General features: G+C 42.2%; 2 protein-coding genes and 1 non-coding gene across 3 annotated transcripts in view; 2 read left to right on the top strand and 1 right to left on the bottom strand.

Annotated features, from left to right (window-relative positions):
• Mroh2b (maestro heat like repeat family member 2B) overlaps positions 1 to 4,448 on the top strand; it is a 58,188-nt gene extending 53,740 nt beyond the window's left edge. The window contains 5 exon segments of the mRNA XM_032896840.1: positions 1,555 to 1,710; positions 2,033 to 2,164; positions 2,640 to 2,742; positions 3,671 to 3,736; positions 4,302 to 4,448. Coding sequence (XP_032752731.1) covers positions 1,555 to 1,710; positions 2,033 to 2,164; positions 2,640 to 2,742; positions 3,671 to 3,736; positions 4,302 to 4,408 — 564 coding nt within the window. The 3' untranslated portion in view covers positions 4,409 to 4,448.
• A 12,324-nt stretch (positions 4,449 to 16,772) lies between these two features.
• Positions 16,773 to 16,902, top strand: LOC116897552. The gene has a single exon (XR_004387565.1). It is a non-coding gene; the product is annotated as a small nucleolar RNA SNORA17 (small nucleolar RNA).
• A 4,836-nt stretch (positions 16,903 to 21,738) lies between these two features.
• The window catches only part of C7 (complement C7), a 74,230-nt gene continuing 70,816 nt past the window's right edge, over positions 21,739 to 25,152 (bottom strand). Inside the window, exons 17-18 of the mRNA XM_032897030.1 lie at positions 24,947 to 25,131; positions 21,739 to 24,036 (exon numbers count right to left, since the gene is read on the bottom strand). Of these exons, the coding sequence (XP_032752921.1) occupies positions 23,855 to 24,036; positions 24,947 to 25,131 (367 nt within the window). The 3' untranslated portion in view covers positions 21,739 to 23,854. The remainder of the gene's footprint in view (positions 24,037 to 24,946; positions 25,132 to 25,152) is intronic.

Genomic DNA, 25,152 nt, shown 5'->3' with positions numbered 1-25,152 from the left:
ATACTTCCTGGATATTAGATAAGGCACTTTTCACTTCCAGTAAGGATTAATTCCACCACATATGAATAAAAATTTCACAGAACCTAGACGTTAATATAGACATGCAAATTTCCCTCTAGCAGCGCTGCTTCCTGCAATGTGGGTAACTCGGTTAATACTTTGCCCTCTGTATTTTGCTCTAGGTTAAGCATAAGTTCTGTCATCAGTCAACTTTCTTCTCTTTCCCCTCAGTGTGCAAGTGTTTCCCCGTAATTGTCAGAACACTGATGCTTCAGTAAAGGGCAGGAGTGAAACAAGTGGCTTTGCCACCATCGAGACTATGCCACGCCCACTATGGCTTGCCACGCCCACCCTGGCTGCGTTATACCACTTCCGTCCCCTTCTTGCTACACTGCCACCACCAGCAATCAGTTCACTCAGTGTTGATCCATTTCTCTCAACTGAAAACTAAGGACACTGAACTTGACAGAAATTCCCTAATTTTTAAGCTAGTTTTGTTGGCCTACCCAGAAAACCTATCTATGCTTCTTTCTCTTGTAACTTTGAACACCATCAGCAAAGTACACATGTGAGTTAACATGCTCTTCCTGTCATATCACATGTTGCTCCTTGAAATCATTTCCAACGATGCTGGACCAAAAAAAATAATAATAATAATAAAATAAAAATTTCCCATAACTTCACATGTTCACAGGAGGGCCAGGCAGTGTAGAGGTTAGGTCTGGTTCTTCCTCCCAGCCCCATACTCCAAGCAATAAGACTCAGAATCAAAATATATTTACAGACACCTTGGCCATATAGCTAGGCTCTTCTCTGACTAGATCATAACGTAAAATATCCCAATCATTCGAATCTACATTCTGCCACATGGCTGGTTGCCTCTCCTCAGGTACCATGCACCTGTCTCATCACATCTTCCCAGGTGAATCTCCTGCATCTCGTGCTGTCCCAGAATCCTTTCTGCCTTCTGTATGTCCTACCTTCTGTTTCCTGCCTCAGCCATAGGCCATCATCAAATTCATTATCAGCAGGTACCATATCCAAACAGACAAAAGCTAGTCTTTCTACAAGTCAAGTTTTTATTTGACCTGAGACTCAATGCCAAGATTCCTGTGTAGCTTTTTATCCCCTTACAAAAAAACACTTGGCATCTTAAAGATGAGCGCCGGACCCTGTGCAGCTTAGATGAGACACCCACAGCTTTAGGTTTAATGATGCAACCGGCACATTTTATGAAAGTGTATAACAAATGGGAATCACCCCGGCTTCCTGCTGCCAACTCTCCTGTTTGTCATCCTGCAATCATATCTCCCCACAAAGGCAGCAATCAAGTCTTCAGTTCTATAACAAAACTGAGTCTAGAGGATTTCTTTTTTTTTAAGCTGTGTACGTGTTTTTGAAGAGTTCATGGAATACAGAGAGACAATGACAAGAGTACACCAATGCCCAGAGACTGGCCTTCCTTCCTTTGCTCGAAGTGTGGCAAGGTCGGGTTGGGTACCAAATGGGTGCCAGTGGGGAATAGCCTGTGAGAAGATCCATTTGTCACCGCAGGAGCAAGATGATGTGAGACTGACATCCATCTTCCTATTTGAGGACTTAGCCTCCCTAACAGGAAGAAGGTGGAAGATATTTTTTGCTGAGGAAGTGAAAAAGAGCATGATCTCATTCCTCCTCCACCTCTGGGATCCTAACCCCAAAATCGGAGCTGTAAGTAGGCCTGCAGACACCTTCACCTCCTCTCTCTCTCTCTCTCTCTCTCTCTCTCTCTCTCTCTCTCTCTCTCTCTCTCTCTCTCTCTCTCTGAGACGCACAAGTAACCCTTCTCTCTGTGAACCAGAAACTAGGCCAGAAGTCACCCTTCAGAACTGAACCCGAAAGCCACTCCTCCCATCTAGAATTCCCTTTTGGCATCTCTTCCCTTCCCACCTTTTCCTTCTTATCAAGGCACAGGCTTTTACTGGATCAGTGAGCAATTGCTCCCTTATGACCCCGATGTCACAGACTATGATAGAAAAGCTCTGTTTTCTAGGCATGCCGCAATGTCTTGGTCATCTGTATCCCTTTCCTGGGCCTTCAGGAGCTCTATGGGATATTAGACCACCTCCTAGAACAGGACCTGCCACGGGCCAGGGACTTCTATAGGCAATTCTGCATGAAACTGGTAAGTGTATAGCAGATGGTGCTGCCAAGATACCAAGACAGGAGTCTAGACAAACTTCAGAAGGATGCGTGTAATCGGTACCAATCTCTAGCAAGAAGCTGGCTGAAGTCTCCTCCTCAGATCACATCTGTTATATTTCTTGTGCTTTGTTGAGATAATAACAACAGGGTCAGGCTAGCCTCACTGGGATGGCAGCGATCCCTAGTGTTCTCACACACTGTCCTCCTCCTCAAATCCATTAAACATCCGTTCTTCTCTGGTCCTGGAACCAAGTCTGTTAACTAGTTCCTTGATCTCCAGGGCCTTCCTGATTAAGTCTTTGTTGAAATGGACACAAGATAACTTTCAATCAATCAATATATGGCTATGGATGTTAGTTAGCTTTGAACGTTTTCTTCTGAGACATACGGAATGCAAAATGTCAAAAGGGTCACTTTCCAATGACTGTCTTTGAAATCATTCACATTTCTTCCAGGCCAAGAAGAATCAGGAAATTCTGTGGATCCTCCACACACATTCATTCACCTTCTTCACCAGCAACTGGGAGATGATCAGGAGTGCAGCTGTCAAGCTCACAGGTGAATTTCCCTTCCGGGTCCCCACACACGCGAGTCTGTTCTTTACCATTTAGTTTTCACTCTGACTGAACTCTCCCTGAAACAATATGAAACTGATATGGCAGGAAAAGATTGGAGTCGGGGAAGTGGGACGAAATGTGTGATCTGTGTTGTGATATCATCCTTTCTTTCACAAATGAAAATGTACAGCCTCTTCTAATCACCTTGACTTGACTGCTCTCCTCTCAAGTCTTCCAAGATCCACTGCTCCAAGTCTTTGATCTTTATTTTCCCAGCCTGGTACTGCAGAATAAATATGTTACCTCTTTCTCTCTTGTGACCCACATTCTGTGTTCTTAAGATGATCACATGAACAGCAAGATGATCTAAGTGACGAGCACATTGATAGAGGGGCCCTTGTTTCTGCTGTGTGACATGGGATGTGTCACCTCCCTGTGTCACCTCCATGCCAAGACTATGACACAGAAAGTGTCATAAGTGAGTCTCTAAAGACTCTTCTATAAAATGTTACGTGCTCTCTGTAAGGCTGTTTTAAGGAACCCACCCCATAGTAAGCAGGTCCAGTCCATTAGTGTGATCAAGTTAACCCCACTTATTATTGGATCATACATGTCATTGCCTTAATTACACTATAAATTTGACAAATTCAGAAACCCTATTTCATGCAGGTTTGAAACCTGATGATAACTTCTCCCCACCCCAAGAAGGTCAGACTGTGAATTTTCAAAATGAACTGGACGTGCAAACACTTTTCATACACGTTGCTCAACACCCAGTAGAAGCTCTCCTCACATCGGTCTCAGAGGCATATGGGGAATTATGTAATCTGTCCAGTCACCAGTCAGCCCATTTGCCTTTTGACTATGTACAATCAGATCAACTTTTCCCTGATAGTGGAATCAGTAACCTTTTCTTTTGCTGACTGTAGATGCCATTATTCTCCATTTGACCAATCAATATGTGGAGTTATTAGACAGAGAACAACTCACCATGCGTAAGTATCACCCCTATGGTGTGCACGAACTTTTGTTTCATTCTTAGAGAAAGAGAGATTAACTGTTCCAAGCTCCAGATCAGCCCAGAAATAGAGAAATTTAGCATCCAGTTATCTTCTGAAGCTGCCTAGACCCTAGAATTGCTATGAATTGATCACAGCCCCACCCCTTTGCTGACATTATTACCAATGATGTCCTGATATCTAAACCTGTTGATTACAGTCATGACCTCTTCTTTCTCCTCCTTTTCCTCCTCCTCTTCCTTTTCCTCTTTTCCCTCTTCTCCCTCCTCTTCCTCCTCTTTTTCCTCCTCTTCTTCCTTCTCCTCTCCGCACTTCCTCTTCTGGAGATTGAAGCTTATAATTTCAAACTACACAGTCTACCACCGAGCTCCATCCCCAGCCATTCATCCCTTCTCATCTTTTAGAGCAGAAGGTGAACACTGACTTGAGACCACACAGGATTGACCTGTACGTCACTGCAGGGCTGTATACACCAGGCTTTGGCTTGGGGTGCTTTTCCTACTAAGCACTGACCCTCCCTGTTCATCTGTTTCCATATCAGGACTCCAGGCACTCCGGCAGGACCCCTGTATCAGTGTCCAGAGAGCTGCTGAAGCTACCTTACAGACCCTCCTGAGAAGGTGTAAAGAGATCAGCATCCCACTGTAAACCATCAAGAAATAAACTGCTAGGCTTTTTCTAAAACTAACTCCTGTCTTTGTCCTATGAACTCACAAACTTACATCTTCTTAAAGGCAGATGGGGCAACTAGGATAAGAAGATTCAGATATATTCCTTACACTCCATAGTCTTCCAGGTAATGTCCATTGGTAGGAAATTCATAAATCCACTTTAGAGATGGCCTGTTATTTGGTTAGTGACAGCCACATAGCTTTGATTAGCCCTTTCTCTTGAGAAATGTACACCCAAGCAGATGCAGATACCAAAGAGTGTTACACACTGCACAATTACACAACAGGTAAGAAGAGGGCTACCGTTATCTTTTACACACAGGCTTTTAATATTGCTGTCAGACTTTGAATCACTACCCACAACCAAATATCATTACATGGTAAACTGGAACCTGTCTCTTGTCTCCAAGGTTAAAATTTATGCATCAAAATTATGCTAGGTGTTATTCTACAAAAGACCATTTTTGACATTCTGCTAAAAAGTAAAATTTCTATTTTTCAGCTGCAGCAATAAAGTATACATTTTATGCACACTCATTGTGTGTGAATATATGCATCTGTACATAAATATATATTCTCCATATACCTGGATCACAATTGTTTACTCTTTTCAAAAGTACACACTGAAAGTTTTTATATGTATATGTATGTATATATATAATTTAACAATCATTTAACAACAAACACTATGAAACATACTCATGTATTAGCAATATCAATCTATCCCTCTAGACAGACTATCCATGATGATTCCTACTAGTTACAGTCTCTTTTCCTCACTCTCAAACTCTCCGAGGAAAAGTCTGTTGATCCTACAAAACTTGAGATGGAAGTTGTCTTTTGAGTTGAAGAATATGGAACTTCAGTCCTTTATTCATTCACTTAGACATTCATTGTGTATCTACAATTTTTATATCATTGTCACAGCCACTTGGAACATAACAGTGAGAAAAAATAATCTCTCCTCATGATGCTAATGTTCCATGGAATCTTTGTGTATGTTCTAGTTGATGGAGCCAATTTCCAGTATGGTTTCCAAACATCCTGGATCCTAATATAGTTTCCTCCCCCATGTAGTTTCCTCCACCAGTAAACAGGACTGAAGTACAATCAATACAATATTTCAGAAATGATGGTTTTATATTGTTTTAAAGACGGTGTCTCCTATGGGCCAGGTTGACCTTAGATGTTCTATTAAGGCTTCCACTATACATTCTGAAGTTACTCAGCACGGTGTTAAAATGACAAACTCCACTTGGAAGCCTGAGTCAAGGGCTTCTTTGTTTAGTCAATAATCCCATTTATTTAGTCTTTGCTACATACAAAACACCAGGCCCTTTTTTGGAGGGGAATTTCATACAAAGCATTTTAATGATATTCACACACATCCATACAAACTCATCCTATATCTACTCCCACATCACTGCTCCTCCCAACTTCATGTCTTTTTTTAACATTGACTCTAATTTGTTCTGCCCATATACTCCTGAAGAATATGACAATCCAGTGGGGAGTGGTTAACCTACCAGGAACCACATTCTTTTTTTTTTTTTTAAATACTTATTTTTTTTCTTGTTCTTTTTTCTTTTCCCCTTCCCTCCCCCCCTTCCTTATGGGTTTTCCCCTCCCCACCCTCCCCCCATTGCCGCCTTCCCCCCAACAGTCTAGTTCACTGGGGGTTCAGTCTTAGCAGGACCCAGGGCTTCCCCTTCCACTGGTGCTCTTACTAGGATATTCATTGCTACCTATGAGGTCAGAGTCCAGGGTCAGTCCATGTATAGTCTTTAGGTAGTGGCTTAGTCCCTGGACGCTCTGGTTGCTTGGCATTGTTGTACATATGGGGTCTCGAGCCCCTTCAAGCTCTTCCAGTTCTTCAGGAACCACATTCTTAAAGAAAACTGATTCCCTCATCCTGAAGCCATCAATTGTCCAGAGAACCTCAGGAGTGGGATCTCATGAACCCCTTCTCCCTCTATATTAGAATGGTAATTGGCTTGTTATTGTGCAGATCTTGTGCAGGTGACCACAGTTACTGTGAACTCTTGGGTGTAGTGGCCAAGACAGGTTCTTAAAAGATACCACTTCTAAACTGCTCACTCCACGGAAGCAGTGCACTCCGACAAGATTTCTAAGCCAGAATCAAGCTAAGCTATTCCCGAACTCCCGAGCCACAAAACTAAAACCATAAATCTTTGCATTTTAAACCACTCAATTTTGAAGGTAATTCATTATGCACCTGTAGGAAACCATTGCCCAGAGGGTCCATGATCCCACCAAAATGATTTGCAAAATTCTTTGTCTAATCAAATAAATTATCTGAGTAATGGCCTTTATTAAATTCCTGATAGAATAACAAACTATTCCCAATCATAACATATGAAAGGGAGCCATAAAAATAATAGAGGAATGTGGGTTTAATTGATCTCCTTTGGCAGGTTATTTGAAATCAAATGACTTTTCAAAATAGCACTATCCAGTGAAACTTTCTTCACTGATTAAATAATTTTGTCTTTCTACACTAACCAATGTGATAGCCACTAGCCATGTGAACCTTGAAAAATGTTGTATACCTCTGAAAAACTAAAATTTTAATTTTATTTAGTCTCAATTAATTTTAAGTATGTATCCAAGTATCGTTTTCCATTTTAACACTGTGCTGAGTAACTTCAGAACGTATAGCAAAAGCCTTAATGGAAGTGGCTTGAGCTGGGAATGGTGACAGGTGCCTTCAATTCCAACACTCAGCAGGTAGAGGCAAGAGGATCCAGTAGTCAAGGTTTTCTATAACTTCCCATCACATCCAAGGTCAGCCTGGCCTATAGGAGACTGTCTTCAAATCAAAATAAAACAAAAAAGATATAAATTGATTTGAGACACACTGGAACCATAATCTTCAACAGTAGTACAAATTATATATATATATATATATATATCACCTGGATTGATTGACTCACAGAATAAATCAAATAAATAAATAGTCTTTGTGGCAGAAGAAACTTAGATCTTTTCCTCATAATAGGTTTTTTATTAATCTCTCCCACTCACTATAATTGTCTCACAGTCACCAAGAATATTCCCACTCAGTCCTCCAAGAGCACTTTGTGCTTCTTCCTAAGGGTTTTTAGCATGAGAGAAAGTGCCCTGTGGCTCTCAGAGAATTAGCAACACAGAAGAAATATGTGTTGACTTTCTATGGGAGGCACTACAGATCCCTGTTAGTGTGGCTGCTGTTGCTTGTCTCGCTTTTACTGCCATATGCAATCACTTTTCTATTTGCAAGCTCGTGTTTGCTGTAAGGTAGACTGCAGTGTTCACAGACTGCCCAAAAGGTCCAGCAACTGGTGCAGAAGGCTAAGATCATATTTCTTTCACAATTCTGTGTACTTCCCTTGAACCCAACAATGAGAGCCAGTGTTCTGCTGGTAAATTAGGGATGTTTTGTTCTGCTGACCCTTAGACGAGGACAGTGTTACTGGAATAGAGAACAGAGATTACAGATGGGAAGAAACAAACAGGATTCCAAAAGAATCGTTTAGGAGGAATGGTCTCTGCACTGCCAGAGTTTCAAAGGATAAAATTCAGAATGAAGTATTTCATCTGGAGCCCTCAATAGATTCTGAAATGAAGCAAATAGCTCCTAATAGTAAGTTTTTATTGCTTGATCCTAAACAATTATCTTTTAAATCACCTTCGTACAGGAATTAGAGAAAGCACAGTTAATCAGGTATGTTAGTAGCCTGGGAACTACCCAGAAACCTCTGACAGGCAGAGCACAGCTTTCTGACGTCAACACAGTTTTAGCTTCTTCGTAATTCTCTCTCACTAACTTTCTTGCAGATGTCTCTTATACTAGGACACTAGAAAACATGATGAGATCAAGAGGAACACTAGAAAGGGATAGTGGGATTCTTTACCAAAGTAAAACAAAGTAAATAATGGTGTTTATTCCTGCCTCTACTTTATGCAACAAACGTTCTTACTTACATGCATTCATAAAAGTGAATAAAGTGTCCTAGATTTTATTTATCAAATTATGTAGCTATTCTAAAGGCAAGATAAATTTGGAGAATATGATTTTTTCAAATACATGTAACACACTTCTTTTTCAACTTGAGAGCCATTGAAAAACACAGGAAATCTTTCCCATGTATTGTCTTCCACTTCCTCCAAATATTCTCAAAGGCAAAACCTACGGATGGATCAGTTCACTAAATCCATTCTTAACTGCAAAGGGATCACAATTTGCCTCTACTTTAGAAACAGACAACTTGGGGAACTGTTTTGCCAGCAGGACAGGTTTACCAGAACTTTTTCAGTTCTGCAGAGAAGTAGGGAGACGTTTGAGTTGGTCTTTCCCTGCTTCCAATAGAATCGTGAGAAAACTATAGTTTCACATTCTTTTCGGAGCCTGTAATTGGGTTTGGGAGGCTGTGCCACACCTACAGACAGAGTATATTGGCCTGTGGGAAGGGCTGATCTATTATTTTCCAGACTGTTACTTCTTAGATTGAAGTCCCATCTGGACAGCAGAAAGGTTTCACTTAGGGTGATTCGGGGGAAATGCACTTCAAAACCACAGTGAGCTATTACCTCAAGACCAATGGCTATTAGGGGGAAAAAACTAACAATGATAGTGCTGATGTGGATATGGAGAAAATAGAGCCTTGTACACGTTGATAGAGATGGAAACGAAAATGGCATGGAGACACCTTTCAACAGACTAAAAATATAAGTCTCATGTAAAACTAGCCGCTGACTATATATTCAAAGGACCTGAAATCAGCATGCTAAAATGACACTTAGACTTCTACATTCGATTCAGCACTATGCACAATAGCCAAGAAATGGAAACAAATGTCCATCAACACATGAACACGTAATGAGAATGTGGTGCACATGCACCGGAATATCTTTCCAGCTATAAAAAAAAGATAAAATTCTGCCACATGTGACAAAATAAAGGGAATGGGCAGACACCACGGTAATTGAAGTCCACCAGGCACAGAAAGGCAAGTGCCACATGGTCTCACCCATATGTACTCTCTAAAACACAATAGTATAGAAGCCGAGAAAGAAATGGTCGTTACCAGGATCCAGAAAGAGCAGAGACTATGGAGGAATAAGGGAAGAATGACCAATGGGTAATATTTACAGTCATGTGGGAGCAAGAAAAATTTATGAATTTCTGCACAGTACAGTAGCTACCCGCAATGATAATGCACTCTATGTCCCCCAAAGCTAAAATTTTCTTCAAAGTGTCACCAAAATAGTAAGTATTTAAGTAGATAAATATATTTGGTGTCAGTTTCAGAGTTTTGTACAAATTAGTATGCATGGCATGAATTAGTATGTACAATTTTAATGCTTTCATATATAACAGAGGAAAAGCAAGTGAGGGGAAAATAGAAGGGAAAATTAATGTTTATTTTATAAAAACAGTAAAGTTGCCATTGTATCTCTCAATGAGCAATAATGTCCTGTTACAGCGCTCTTGAAGTACCAGGACATAGAAAATATAAACAACCATCTTCCATTCCAAGACAATGGATTATTCCAGAAATTGCAAAGACTTTGTGGTGGTTTATGTTGACTTAACTGACTGGATCTAGACAAATCTATAAAAGGAGCCTTAACATGCCTGGGAAGAATTTTGTGAATCAGGTCAACTGAAGTAGGAAGACACACCCTACACATGGGACACACCATTTCCTGGGTGGGATCTTGGGCACAAAGAAGAACAAGAGTTAGGCAGCATCCATCTATCTCTCTCTCTTTTGCTAACCTCAGATGCCATTGGTCAACTGCTTCAAGCTCCTACCACCTCAACCTCCCCACTATGACACATGGTAACTCAAACTATAAGGCAAAATAAACCCTTGCTCTCTTTACTTGCCATAAAGGTATCTTTGTCATATCAACAATACAAGAAGCTACATTCCCTTCTTTGAGGCAGTTGCTACACAAGGGCATGCTGATTCTCCTTTTGACCCACCCCTAGAGGTACCTTTGCTTCTAACTCTGTAATTAAAGTCAAGACCAAATATGTCATCTTAAAGGGAAAGTACGAATTACAGTCCAAAAGAAGGTATGTTGCACGTCAAAGGAGCAAGCTGAGCATTCCCATTTTACAGAGACTGGAGTGTGAGAATGCTGATGAAAAAAGGTTTGTTCTGACCAATTTATTGATAGGGATTTACTGAGCGGACCTCAAAATGCTCAGGAGAGAAGAAAGAGTTCAACATTTCAGTTGGTTAACTAAACATGGTTGACTCGACCTTCCTAATGCTATAACCCTTTAATGCAGTTCCTCATGCTGTAGTGACCCCCCCCAAGCTGTAAAATTATTTTTGTTACTACTTCATAACTGTAGTTTTTGCTACTGTTATAAATTGTAATGTAAACATCTGTGTTTTCCAATGGCCTTGGGTGACTGCTGTGAAAAGGTTGTTCGACCTCCAAAAAGGGATTGCTACCCACAAGTTGAGAACTTCTGTGCCATACCAATGAGAGGTGCCATTTATTACAACCCTCCTCTATTACCTAGTCTGTGTCCTTGTGGGATTAAAATGTGGACCACAGTGAATGAATCAGAAATGCCTGGTTTACCTTGCTTTAATGTGGAAGTCAAAGGTTTAGAAAGATTGGAATGTTAGCGTGGATTTGTCATCCTAGATCTAATCATCCAGACTGGTAAGGCCCCTGAATCACTGGAAAGGAGCCAAGGTCACTTGTCTTTGCAAAGATCTCCCATTGGAAAGAAAAGCCACTGATTTAAGACCATAATGTAGTAGAAGTTATCAGACACAGAGGAAGCAGATGTCAGATATGGGCAGCACTGAAGGTGTGTGTTATCATGCTGGGCAGCAAGGCCCAAGTAACCATTGCTGGCTGATCAGTGTTCCTAATGAAGAAGATAAAATTGATCAGATGCTTGTTTTGTTCTTGAATTATATGAGCAGAAAAGTTCCAGGTCTACTGACTAAAACTCAAACCCGAGAAATCAAAGCAGAATTGCAGCTCCTCCCATTCCCAAACTTAGCTTACAGACCTACAATCTCCAGTGAAAGAGAGGTTAGATCCCGATTCACTACTGATTGAAGAAACTGACTCTTCCCTGGCTTCCTGTATCCTTTCACCAGGGAGACAATGAACTTTGGAAAGAAAACAAGAGGTCATTTCTGAGACTGCTGCACTCTGGCTGTACACTGACACCAAGTACAGGAGACACAAAACATCACTTAGGTCCTCCAGGCCAGACAGTTGTGAAAGCCAAGCAATCAATGGAATTTTGACCCACATCCATTTACAGTGGGCCTGAATGTGCCCTGTGATTATCTTGCCAGTCCAGAATGTGTAATACAGTACATACCATCAACAGCTGGCAGAAGCTCTATATTGCTTCTCAGGCTTGGAAACTCAAATCTATTACGGTTAGAAAATCCAAGCAGAAAGTAATGGAACTGCTTCAATCTAGTCAAATATTAATCCCAAAACAGTATTGAGATTCTAGAGGGATTGCTGAAATCAAGGACTTCAATGATGAGGGGTTCTGACTAACTCCAAGTCTCCATTTAATTCATCTATTTTTGCCTATACAGAAGAGAGATGGATCTTAGAGAACAGCAGTAGAGCACCAATAGCTCAACCAAGTGATGACTCCAACAGCAGCTGGCTGCTGTACCAGATGTGACTTCATTGTTTGAACAAATTAACAAACCCTCTGGCATCTAGCGTGCAGCTGTTGATCTAACAAATGCTTTTCTCTCTGGACCTATTAGTAAAGACCATGCAAAGCAATTTCCCTTCATCTAAAAAGAGCAGCAAAACACTTTCACTGCCATACCTCAGAGGATATCAGTCATAAATCAGACTGCAAAGGTCTGTAAAAGATTGCTGTAATATAGGACATTGTGACTGATTCTGATTATCCAGGGCAAAACAGACTGTTGTTCAGCCCAGGGGTGGTTTGCCAAGAATATTATTGTCTGGAATATGGGAGATATCTTAGGATGTCTCTTAATGTTAACACACCCTGTGATTGAGGTCAATGAGAGGCTTTAGCCTAATGTGGAAGTGATTACTAATGGCCAAATTTCTTCAATAAATGAAGGCGCGTTCACCCTCAGTCTATAAAGAAAGAACCACTACCAGTGTACATGTTTGCTGAAGATGAAGGGATGCAGACTGGGTAGTGGACGAGAGTAGTAATAAATGGCACCTCTCGTTGGTATAGCACAGAACAACCATTTGGAGGTTGAACAACCATTTTATAGGAGTCGCTCAAGATCATCAGAAAACACTGATAATTACATTATGATTCATAATGGTAGAAAAACTACATGAAATTTTATGGCTGGCAGTCCCCAAACATAAGGGTTTATTAAAAGGGTTGCAGCATTAGGAAGGTTGAGAACCACTGCTATAGCTCCTTCAGGCCTCTTGAGTAGCACCCAGTATTCAAGCTAAGACCTGGCTACTGAAATGAAACTATACTTAGATGAAGACATAGTGATGGGATTAGTGGCCATGAAAAGAGGAATCCGAGCTCTCTCTTTCTCTACTATAAGAAGGCAGCCCTGTGAAAAACAGGAAGTGGTCTTCCACAGACACCAGATCATCCTGATCTTGATTCTCTAGCTTTCTGAACAGGATAGATGATGGCTGGTTGTTGAAGCTACAGAATCTTATGAACTCCATTTAGACTTGGGTAGCCACATGTGGCGGCCCTGAAAAATCTGGCAACAATAAAATGCGTAATGGCCAAAAATCAAACATGTGACCAATCCAGGGTGTTCCTGGCAGCTCTTAGCTCTAACATCCAGTATCCATAGCATGTAGATCACATGACAGTGATGCTGGCTAAAACACCTCAGTTCAGATTCAAGACTCTATTTTGTGTTATTTATTGGACCATTTTACCATGCGCACAAAGTCACTGCTCTTATAGAAATATAATGGTTTAATTCCAGAAAGCAAAACATGCATTATTTTCCTACTGTCATTTGGCAGCTTGATATACCAAATTAGCATATCTTCAGATTGAATTGTGTTAGAATATTTGATTCTTTTAATTGCTGCTTGAGTTGTTGACTTGGGTTTCATATTTTAAAAATCATTAGTGAGTTGGGGTTCAAGATAAAGACAAAATTTCAAATAATTTATGAAGTGGTAAACACACTTCTCCCATTTTTTTTACTACATATATACATGAGGCAACATCCTCAGCTTGACCATTATAAAATCAAAATATTGATTAAATTTGAAAATTGTTGAAGATGCCTTATGTCCTGAAGTATTAAATCAGCCAATATTGATTCTATATATAAAAATATACACGCACATCCATTATGTTAGTATGGCATTTTACTTTTCTCTTTTTCAGGGGACTGGATACACATACTTGTAGAGGTCAGAGGTCAACCTTGGGTGCTGTTCCTCCAGGACTGCCTTTTTTTGATACAAGGTCTCTCATGAGGATGTGGGACTCAACCATGCTAGGCTTGCTGACCAATGAACCCCAGGGATCTGTATGTCTTTGTTTTCTAAATACTCCTGCCTTTGCTTCTGCACTGCTGGGATTACAAGTGCACATCACCACGCCATGCCTTTTACTTAGGAACTGAGGATTATCTCAGATCCTCATACTTTTACAAATATGTCCCCAACTAACCTGTTTTCCCACCCCCCTCCTTTCATTTTTTTTTTTTTTTCTTTTTTTTCGAGCTGGGGACTGAACCCAGGGCCTTGCACTCTCTCCTTTCATTTTTAACAAGTGGAAATCGTGTTTGTATACCCAAAACTTATTTTAAAACACATTCCTTTGTGATGTATCCCCAGCCAAGAAAACAGGAAAAACAGAAAAGAAAACAGGAAAGGGGGAGGAAAATTAGGAGCGAAATGCTTCCCACAGAGAAAAGTGAAAGATTCACTGTCTTCTTTAGGGTTTTATTGCTGTGAAGAGACATCATAACCAAGGTAACTCTTACAAAAGAAAGCATTTCATTGGGGCTGGCTTACCGTTTTAAAGACCTAGTGCATTATCATCACGGCAGGAAGCATGGCAGTGTGCAGGCAGACATGGTGCTGGAAGAGCTGGGAGTTGTACATCTTGATCTGCAGGCAACAGAAGGGGACTGTGTACCACACTGGGCATAGCTTGAGCATAGGAGGCTCAAAGTCCACCATCACAGTGACACACTACCTCCAACAAATCCACACCTACTCCAAGACATCACACCTCCTAAAAAGCACCACTCTCTGTGGGCCAAGCATTCAAACACGTAAGTCTATGGGCGCCATTCCTATTCAAACCACCACACATAGTCACTTCAGTCTATGCTACGGCTTCAGAGTAACAACATTACAGCAAGAAGCAATCCCTACTCTTTAAGGGACCAACAATATGGTGGAACAGAATGGGAGGCACGAGAGCCAATTCGAGACTTAAACACACAGCCTTCTACTGACTAGCTGTTAAAACTAGGACAGTTTTGCAAAGTAGATATTTTATCGAACATATGCCTTTGCTGTACTCAGCTTTGGAAACACCTTAGCCAGGCTGGAGGGGATTGAGGCCTACATCTCCTCAAAGACACATTTCTCTGTTACTTCAGTGACTCTGTATACCATGCTCATTAAATCATTAAGCTCTCTGGGGTGTCTTCCAAGGTTCATTATCATCCTGTCTAAGCTTTAAACTTATGTAGCCACAAAAGTCAGGTTGGTGGATCTAGCATGGATCTATATCACTGCTGGCAGGAGTTGTTCTTGGTGCCATGTATTTAGAGAAGACTCAGAGCTCTGGAGAGTGGGCTCAATAGTGGCCACCTATGAAACATTGTCACAGTGCACTTTGGTTGTGCTTGATGTCACAACACTAATTCTGAGCCTTTTATGTTATTCACTTTCTCATGAGACTCTCAGGCCAAATTTTTCTTTCATGGGAAAATTCTATTTTACTATTGACAATAATGTCCCTTCCTCTTTGCCTTCCCAGCTCCCAGAGCTGACTTGTTACTAGGGATGGACCTACAAATGCATATTATGTCATGTATATTTTTGCAGGAAACTCTCCTCTTTCTTGATAATCATGGCCCGAATTGTGCCTAAGGCCCTCCCTCTGAAATTCATCCCAAGTGTGTCCTCACCAAGAAGCACGGAAATCACAATGATGACAGAGCAAAGCAGGGGACTGTCCTCCACCCGTGACCGGAACCCTCTGTCTGTCCACACCCTTGCCTTCAGCACACCCCCCTCAGAAACAACAGCAGCCTCTCAATCTGGCCCCCTCAACCCGGGGCTAAAGAAACAAGTATTTCAATGCAACTGATGTTTTTGAGTATAAAATCTGGAGCTTTGCCTCCACAGCCTGACAGGAACAAATAAAAAGACAAATTGTAGGTCTGTGGCTGTCACAGCAGGGACTCCTATCATGCCATCAGCTTTCATGTTCCCAAATGTGCAAACTGCCTGAAAGACCAGGGTAATTGAAAGGCAGACATAAACCTCTCTGGTTTCTCGGTATTAACCGAAATTGCCTCCTACTGAACTTGCTTTCTGCTTTAGTATTCTGAAAGAAATACAGGCCATTCTGTCTCCAACACAGATATCAAATACCTCGAACCAGCCCATTGTGAAGGAAGGTCTCTGTGGACTGGTAGGTGGCGGGGCTAACCTAGTGCCATAGTACTAATCCTGTTCTTAATAGTGTTCTCTCTGTCTCTCTCTCTCTCCCCCTCCCTCTGTCCCTCTGTCCCTCCTTCTCTCCCTCCCCCCTCTCCCTTTCCTTCCTCCCTTTCTTCTTCCCTCATCTTGTGTCTTCTTTTTCTTCTCCTCTTTGTTTCTTCTTGTCCATTTACTCTTATATCAAAAGAGATTAATGGCGATCATGCTTAGAACACGCACTTCATCATTCATGAGAGGTTACAGTGTTTTTATCTCACCTTCATGTTTATCATGCTATTTGCTAGCTGTGACCCTGGCCCTACAAAATGTCTACGTAGATGCTATGGTGTGGCTGTTTCCATGAAGTGATGTTATTGGTAATTGGAGCCTGATAGAAAGTCAATGAATATATCCTCACAGAAAAATGGAAGATTCTGCTTCCTTCCTCTTTTTTTGTTTGTTTTTGCATTGTGACTCCTGGTTTTGCTCTCCCACGTGCTCCTGCAGTAATGTGACAGCTTCACCTGAAGCTCAAATCCATGTAGTCAGTCCATTTGGCATTGGAACCTCCATAACCATCATAAACATTTTTCTTTTTTAATAAACCACAATAATTCTTTTTTACATAATTGATAATTAGGATGTAATGAATTCCAACTTGTAAAACATAAAAATATCCTGCCCCAGAGTCATTGCAGATGTGGCTGCTGTGTCACATGTCTATCAGTAAGTGGCAGAGAGGAGAGAGGATGTGTCTACACTCAGTGTTCTGCCTGTGAACATCTGAATGATTAGAAGCCTAACATCCCATGAGAAAAGCAAACTGAGATGACCACCAGTCTAAACAGGGAGCTAGTCTGAGACTTTCACCAGTACAGTGCCAGGCAGGGCCAGATGGACTTCCAGGATGAGTAGCAAACCAGAAACTAGAACTGCACCTGGGACTATGGGCCCAGGTAAGAGTGAATCTGACCCTCTCAAGGGGCCATTCCTTGCCAGATGGGGAGCAAACATGAGGCAACCACCAGACTGGTGCCATGAGGCCCAGACAGAGAACTGATGAGATGACCACTAGTCAAGCACCATACAGGCCTTTGGATGCAGACCATGTCTAAAATGAGTGCAGCTCCATAAAGGATGGGTGGGGCATAGCACTCCTGAGACCACTCTTGAGATGACCCCAGACACTTAGAGACACTGATCACCTCTAAGAGGAGCAAGTAAGTGGTGGAGAAATGGACGAGAAAGAGAAGCAGAAGGAAGTGGGCACTAGAACTGGAAACTAAAGGCAGAAGTGGAGACTAGAAGGTAGTGAGGAACAGCCTGATATAACTAGCCATGACTACAGCAGCAGGGACCAGTTACCACGAATGGCCATGGGAAAGGTCCGGGCCACCACCTAGGACATGTTGGTGCCTGAGGACAGTGCAGAACTGGCCTCGCCCCTCACCTGGGCATCCTGGAAGAGCTGATCCTGTAGGCATGAGAGCAAGTGAACTCTGACCCCATCCCTAGCCAGCTTCAGTACTCAGGTGCCACCCCCATATACACACACATTGCCAGAGTTGTGGGTAACCTGGCCCTGAGGATTTGATGTGGAAGAGCTAGCCTTACCACTCATCTCCCACATGGTGGTGTAGACAAGAAAGAGATACTCTCTTCCTTCCTTACCCCCCATCACCTGCAGCAGGCGAGAGACCTGGTCCTGGGGTTATGAGAACAGGAGGACTAGTTCTGCCCCTCAGCAGCACTCAGGAGAGCAGGTACCTCACCTAGGCAGCACAGTAGAGCTGACCCTGGAAGCAAGGGTGCAGGGGAGCTAGCATGAGCATGGTAGAACTGTTCCACCAAGCTGCCTGCCTTGTGGTGACATGGGCAAGGGAGAGATGCTCCTCCACCACACCCCTTGCTGCCTACAAAGCAGATGGGAGAGCTGTCCCCAAGGTCATCAGAGCAGGAGAGCTAGCCCTGCCCCTCACCTGCTGCATCCCTCGGGGGTGTAGGCCCTATACCTCACCTGGGCAATACAGTAGAGCTGATGCTGGATACGGTGGTTGTGGGTGAGCCAGCCCCGAAGGAGTGAGTGCAGGAGAGCTTCCCCTGCCTCTGGTCTGCTGGACAGTAGCATAGACAAGGAAAAGATGCCCTCCCCCTCTCCCTTGCCCCTTGTCATATAGGGCAGATGGGTGAGCTGGCCCTGAAGTCGTGAGAGTGGGAGAAGTGGCCATATATCTCACCAACTGCCATACTCTCAGTAGGACTGCACCTCGTCTGGGCAGAGCTGGCTCTGGTTTCTGGTAAACCAACCCCAAAGTCATGAGACTGGGAGAGCTGGGTGCTGACCAGCTCAGATACCTCTTAGCCCTAGATCCAGGGCTTTGAATTGGTCCATTCCAACATCTATTCCATCGATGAACTGTTACAGTACATGAAGTGGCTAGCCCTACACATTCAAAATTACAAGATCTCCATGACAAATGGGCAACAACAGGATATCTGAGAGGACTCCTAATGAGGTTCCAGGACTGATGGTGTGGCAGAAGCCAGAGACATCATACCAGACCAAGGAGTCATTGCAATGAACATTTGCAAACAAAGAAGTGTGGACAAAGTGTACACTGTGGGACACATTGTGACACGCTACAGATTCCATAATAAAATTTTGTGTATACTGTGGGACACAGTAGAACACACTACAGATTCCACAGGAGATTTTTTTTCCTCTGTTTGGGGGAACAGAGTTGGAAGGGTAGAAGGTGGGCGTGAGGGGAGAAGAAAATGAGTGAAATTGAGATACATGATGTGAAGTTCACAAAGAACCAATAAAGTCACACACACACACACACACACACACACACACACACACACACACACAATTAATGAGGGGCTAAAGGGTCGCTCAGTAGTAAAAATGACTAGCTACTCTTCAAGAGGACCCAAGTTTGATTACCACCACCTACAGGCCAGCTCACAACCACCTATAACTACAGTTCCAGGGATCAGATGCCTTCTTCTGGTCTCCTTTGGCACTGCATGGATGTAACACAGACACATTCATGTAAGCAAAACACCCCCACGCAAACAAAATACACAAATAATAAATTTTTAAAAGAAAATACTTACAAATCAAATATTAATAAGGGACTCACTAGAATATTAGAAGAACCTTGAAAATCATTAGCGAAAAGACAACAGAATTTAAAATGGATAAGGATCTCAATCTCCATGCCACCAACAAGCATGGAGAAGTGGAGCTGATAAGTCTGTGGTAACTTTACTTAATGTTTGAGACACTTCAGGCTGATTCGTAAAGTGGCTGTGCCTGTTTCTAGTTCCATTAGCAATTTTGATGATTCCCAGAATATCCTTTTGGGTCCCAAGCTAAGACTGAACCCTTCCTAGACTGTTGAAAGGGTTGGGAGGGAACACCCTAAGGAAGGGGAGGGGGAGGGGATTTTGCCCGGATGTATCCTTGTTGATATATAGAAATACTCAAGAATAAAAAAAAAAAAATTAGTGGACAAAAAAAAAAATGCCCTGTATTTGAAAGGGTGCACTGTATCCTTGTTGATGAGAACAAGCCTGAGCATCTATCAGAAGCTTAGTACAAACACACCATAGAGTCTTACTCAGTGTGGTGGTCTGAATGAAAATGGCTTGCACAGACCCATATATCTGAATAATCACCTCCAATTGGTGGAACTATTTGTGGAGGGCAAGAAGGTACAGCCTTATGGGGGACGTGTCATTGTAGATGGGTTCTGAGGCTTCAAATGACTTCCACTATTCCCAGTGTTCTCTCTCTGCCCCCTGCTCTTAGATCAAGATGTGATTTCTCAGGTGTTCCTGCTGCCATGCCTTTGTTCTGCCATCATGGATTAATACTCTGAAACCATAACCTCAAATAAACATTCTTTTACAAAAAAAATAAAATAAAATTATGCAGAACTTTCCCAATCAATAGTGAAAATAATCAACTAAAGTTTTTAGAAACAATTGATAGCTTTTCATTTGTCCTGGCATTTATAGGTTGGAAATTAATGTTTTTATTTTTTGTTGGATATATTTCTTTATTTACATTTCAAATGTTATTCCCTTTCCCAGTTTCCTGTCCATAAGCCCTCTATCCCCTCCCCCTTCTCCATAATGGCGTCCCCCCATCCACCCTCCCTTATAACCCCCCAACATTCCCTTGCACTGGGTGTTCAACCTTGGCTGGACCAAGGGCTTCTCCTCCCATTGGTGCCCAGCAAGGCCATCCTCTGCTACTTATGCAGTTGGAGCCCTGGGTCAGTCCATTGGGTAGTTGTTTAGTCCCTGGAAGCTCTGGTTGGTTGGCATTGTTGTTCTTATGGGGTTGCAAGCCCCTTCAGCTCTTTCAATCCTTTCTCTAATTCCTCCAACAGGGGTCCCATTCTCAGTTCAGTGGTTTGCTGCTAGCATTCACCTCTGTATTTTACATGCTCTGGTTGTGTCTCTCAGGAGAGGTCTATATCCGGTTCCTGTCGGCATGCATTTCTTAGCTTCATCAATCTTATCTAGTTTGGTGGCTGTATATATGTGAGCCACATGTGGGGTAGATTCTGAATGGCCATTCCTTCAGTCTCTGCTATAAACTTTGCCTCCCTATCCCTTCCTGTGGATACTTTAGTTACCCCTTTTAAGAAGGAGTGAAGCATCTGCATTTTGGTCATTCTTCTTCTTGAGCTTCATGTGCTCTGTGGATTGCATTTTGGGTAACCCGAGCTTTTGGGCTAATATCCACTTATCAATGAGTGCATACCAAGTGTGTTTTTCTGTGATTGGATTATCTTACTCAGGGTGATAAACATTTTTCTAACAAACTGATTGTACTGAGTATTTTGTTTTAATAATGGGAAGATGGCTAATATAGAAAGCTGATATATGTGAGTATAGTGTTGGGTTGAAATAGCAAAAAATATATATAGAATGATAAGCAATAGAATACAAATATCTGAACCTAATGGAAAAGTAGTAATGATTTCTGTGTAGACATATCTAACGCCATTTCAGGGAGTATTGGGTAAAACAAGTGTTCAGTACCTACAACTCTAAGCATATTATCCACAATTTGAAAAGTTTATATTTTATATGAAGAGGAGGTCAGCTATCAGCTGCCCAGGTGAGAGGAGAGATTGTAATCTGTGTAGTTACAAGAACACCCAGAGTTGTAGAGTCCTTCAGCAGACCTACTCACCATTCTCCACCCCACCATACCTCATGTGACTAATCACACTCTTCCCTCAGACTAGAAGAACAGCAAGACTCCTGGAGAGATGTGGGGGAGGCTACACTTGGAGCAGTTTCGATTGGTTTGGGAAAACCCAGGACACTGATAGCAGCACTTCTGTTGATCAGTTAACAGGAACTGTGTGAGATCACAGGAATGCAGCTCATACCACGGCAAAGACATCTTCCGAGGCTGCCTCTATCAATAACTTGCGATGTCTGTGCAAATGGTGGGTGAAACTCTGTTTCCCTCATGGCTTCCTAGTGAGAGTAAAGGACCCATTTCCTTCCCCTGGATCCAAACAACCTTGATTCCACCCTTTTAGGCCATACTCTCCCCTCGATTGTGTAATTCTATGTTGGTCTGAGACAGGGAAAAGAAGACACGAAGGATTTGTTCTCTTTGCCTTTTATTTACTTAATAAACAAACAATTCCTTCTTGCTTTTCTCACGGACTTCTGCTTACAGAGCTTATTTTTAAATTTTCCAAACATCTTCAATGAGTCATTATCAAAAATAAGTTTCCTCTTGACTTGTTACAACAATTCTGGTTCTTTGTAGGTAACTGTGAATGTCCCTGTATGACTAGAGGAAAGGTCAATAGACAGAAAAATGGTTTGGGGGGAGGGAGGAGTGTTGTGTAGGACACAAATAGAGTGTCTCAAAATACCTATCAACAGCCACCTTCCCTCCTCCCATCCTTCATGTGACTCATCTGTCCTTTGTGTCTCCTCCAGGAATGCTGTTGAAACCTCTGTCTCAAATACCTTGGCTGTTAAAAGGCTCATCCAAAATGTTTTGACCAGAAGAGTTTGCAATATCAGATATTTTTAGACTTTAGAATATCTGCACATGCGTGGTGAGATATTTAGGAGAATGGGATCCAAATCTAGAGACCGAATTCATTTATATGTCACATAAACCTGGAAGTCAATTTACATGCCTTGGATTGTGCCCTGTTGCGATGAGATCAGAGGTGGAGAATTCTTAACTCGTGGAAGCTTTGTCACGTCATCCATCAGTTTTAAATTTCAAAAATATTGAAGAAATTGGATTTTCAAATTAGAAGCGCTCACAAGGAGTGGGAATTTAACTCCAGGCCAAACAAGTAAATAATAGAAAGAACTGAAGAATGTTAAGATCAGTTCTCCTACGTGATTCCTTACCTGCTTCCTCCAATGGGGGTCTACAGCCAATCCTGTCATTTTCAAATCAATACCTATGCCCAGGGAAGATGTCGAATCCATAGTATCCTCTAAATCAGTTAATATGTACAGTTAATATGCTTAAGCATGAGTGTATTCAGTAAATGAAACCCACAACTGTGCAACTTCCATATATTACATCTGCATCAAACCGCAAAGGAAATTGTTATGGAAAGCTAAATCTAGAGTAGTGATATCCGGCACTCTACACTTCAAAAACATCTAAAAGAAAATAGGATCTGGAATGCACTTTCTACTCCTTAGCAACTTAAAGTTTGTTTGAAATATATCTAACAGCCTCAGGGGGAAAAAAACAGAGAGAGTGTTTGTTCATACTTTAAGCTCTATTTCAGCCCACACACTTCACCTTCCACAGCTGGATTTCTTGCTATTGTTATGTTTAATGAAAGATGAATAAGAAATAAAGCAAATTCCAATGTCTCAAATTGTGTGCTTCTGGAAAAAAAAAATCTAAGGGTGTGACCACATTAGGGAAGATTCTTCTCAAATATGCATCTCTCAATAGCTCTAGCATAAACTGACGCTTCTCTCAAAAGCAGAGTGATCTTCAGGTTTATATTTGACAGACACTGAACAAAGCCCTCAAGAGACTGAATTATATTTGTTCTCAGACAAGAAGGCAGACGGTGCCCTGTGACCATAGCATGATGAATTCTGCTCTGACATTTAAGTAGTTTGATCTTCTGACAGGAAGAAAGATCCTACACGTGGGGATGGCTGAGTAGGGCGAAGCGTGACATTACCCCTCGAGATGAAAATAATTACATCTGTCTGTTTCTCCCAATGTGTGTGCATGTGTGTGCGTTTGATTTCACTGAGGAACATCAAGCTCCCTAATCAGGAAATTATGTTCTTTCTGTTTTCCTAATCAACACAGACCCATGGACTGGGTCAATCATATTCAACAGAATCATAGGGGTGAATGAATGGATAACATGTGTCTCTAGTCTCATCCTGTAAGTTTACAGACAAAAAAAAAGGTAAAGCCCAATGCATTTTTCCAAAAACCTCACAAATAGCTCAGCATGCCATGGTTCATGAGGGTTCTTCGTCCTGCCCCTTTTAAAGGAAGGAAATCTGGACTGGGATTTGAGAAAACAAAAGGGTTGTTTGCACAGGTGGCTGAACACAGAAGGGAGAAGTAAATATTGATGAGAAAGCAGAAAGGATCGTGCCTTCCTGCTAGGAAAGTGGTCTAAGGACCAGTTATAGATGTTTTAACCCAGTATCCATTGCCCGTTAGCCTCTGATGAAGAGGACGAAGCCCCACCGCCTCCAGGTCCTACTGGACTTCTTGGGCACAGGGCTTAATGGCTGTGATGGAGATGCTCTGCCCTCTGCACCTTAAGATGCCAGCCTCGCACTCGGACATTGTCTCCTCTTTGCCATTCACTTCCACGCAGATTCTGTACCCTGCTTTCTGGCACTCGGCCGCTTCTCTGCAGACACATTTGCTGTTCTGAGCTGGAAAGAACAAGTGAGGAAGACTTAATGGCGCACTGTGGACGTGGGAGAGTGGAAGCCCATTACCTCCAAAGTAATGGTGTGGTGATTAGAGAGCTCCTGCCCTGAGCAATACAATAAACTATCTGCTGGAAGAGCAGTGAGACCAGGAAATGGGGCCATTTTTCTTCACTCAGAATAAATGGGATTGGAAAATTCGTGCCAGACTTTCTACTGGCTGGACACACATGAGGCGGGTCTATCCAAGTCAGGAGCTCTCCGTCTCGTTCCTCATAGAGATTCAGCCTTTTCCTGTTCACTACGTGCCCCAAAACACGGGCAGTGTTGAAGACCTTTGCTAAGTTCTGTTCAGTCACATCCTAATTGATTACTAGATCACAGCCTGAGAACGTAAGTCCCTCGTCTATCCCCTTCAGAGTCTCTAGATTATTTCAAGAAGTGTCAGTTTGGCACTCGAATCTTTAATGCCTCTCTAATACTTCTTAAACTCCCTTACAACAAGAAGTTGTCCTTAATCTCAGAGTAGTATCTGACTCAGCTCTTCAAGTTTATTTTGTTCCATTATTTGTGTGTGCGTATGTATGTGCATGCACACATATGTGTATGTATGTGCAGGCACACACGTGTGCGAGTGCACTTATTTATATGTAACTCTTCTGTTGCTCCTTTAATTTTTATATTTTTATTTTATCTGCATGGGCGGCTTTGCCTGTACGCATGCCTATGTACCACGGAGGTAGAATGAGAATTGGTGAGGCTTGGAAGAAGGTAAGGGGACGTTTACGGTCAAGACTATCTGATACATTTCACATCTCCATACAGCTGCTGGTGCACTAGAAACTACACTACTTAAAACTGTTAGCAGCACTGCCTCAGCGCTCTTACAGTTACAATCTGGAAGGCTCCTTACCATCACATTTGCTCCATATCGGGCATGCGCCACACGCTTTCTCAGCCGAGGCAGGCAGAGTACAGCTGTTCTTGCCAACGAGAGCATAATTTCTTCCCTGACACTGGAGAACATGCATCTTGCAGATGGTCAGAGGCAGTATCCTGCTGCTTCTCTCATCTCGAGCACATACATCCAAGGAGGATCTGAAAGGGGTATTTTTAATT

This window comes from Rattus rattus, chromosome 3 (genome assembly GCF_011064425.1).
Source record: "Rattus rattus isolate New Zealand chromosome 3, Rrattus_CSIRO_v1, whole genome shotgun sequence".
In the NCBI taxonomy this organism is placed as follows: domain Eukaryota; kingdom Metazoa; phylum Chordata; class Mammalia; order Rodentia; family Muridae; genus Rattus; species Rattus rattus.
Note: the sequence above shows the minus strand (reverse complement) of the source record. Positions and strands in the feature narration are given on the sequence as shown.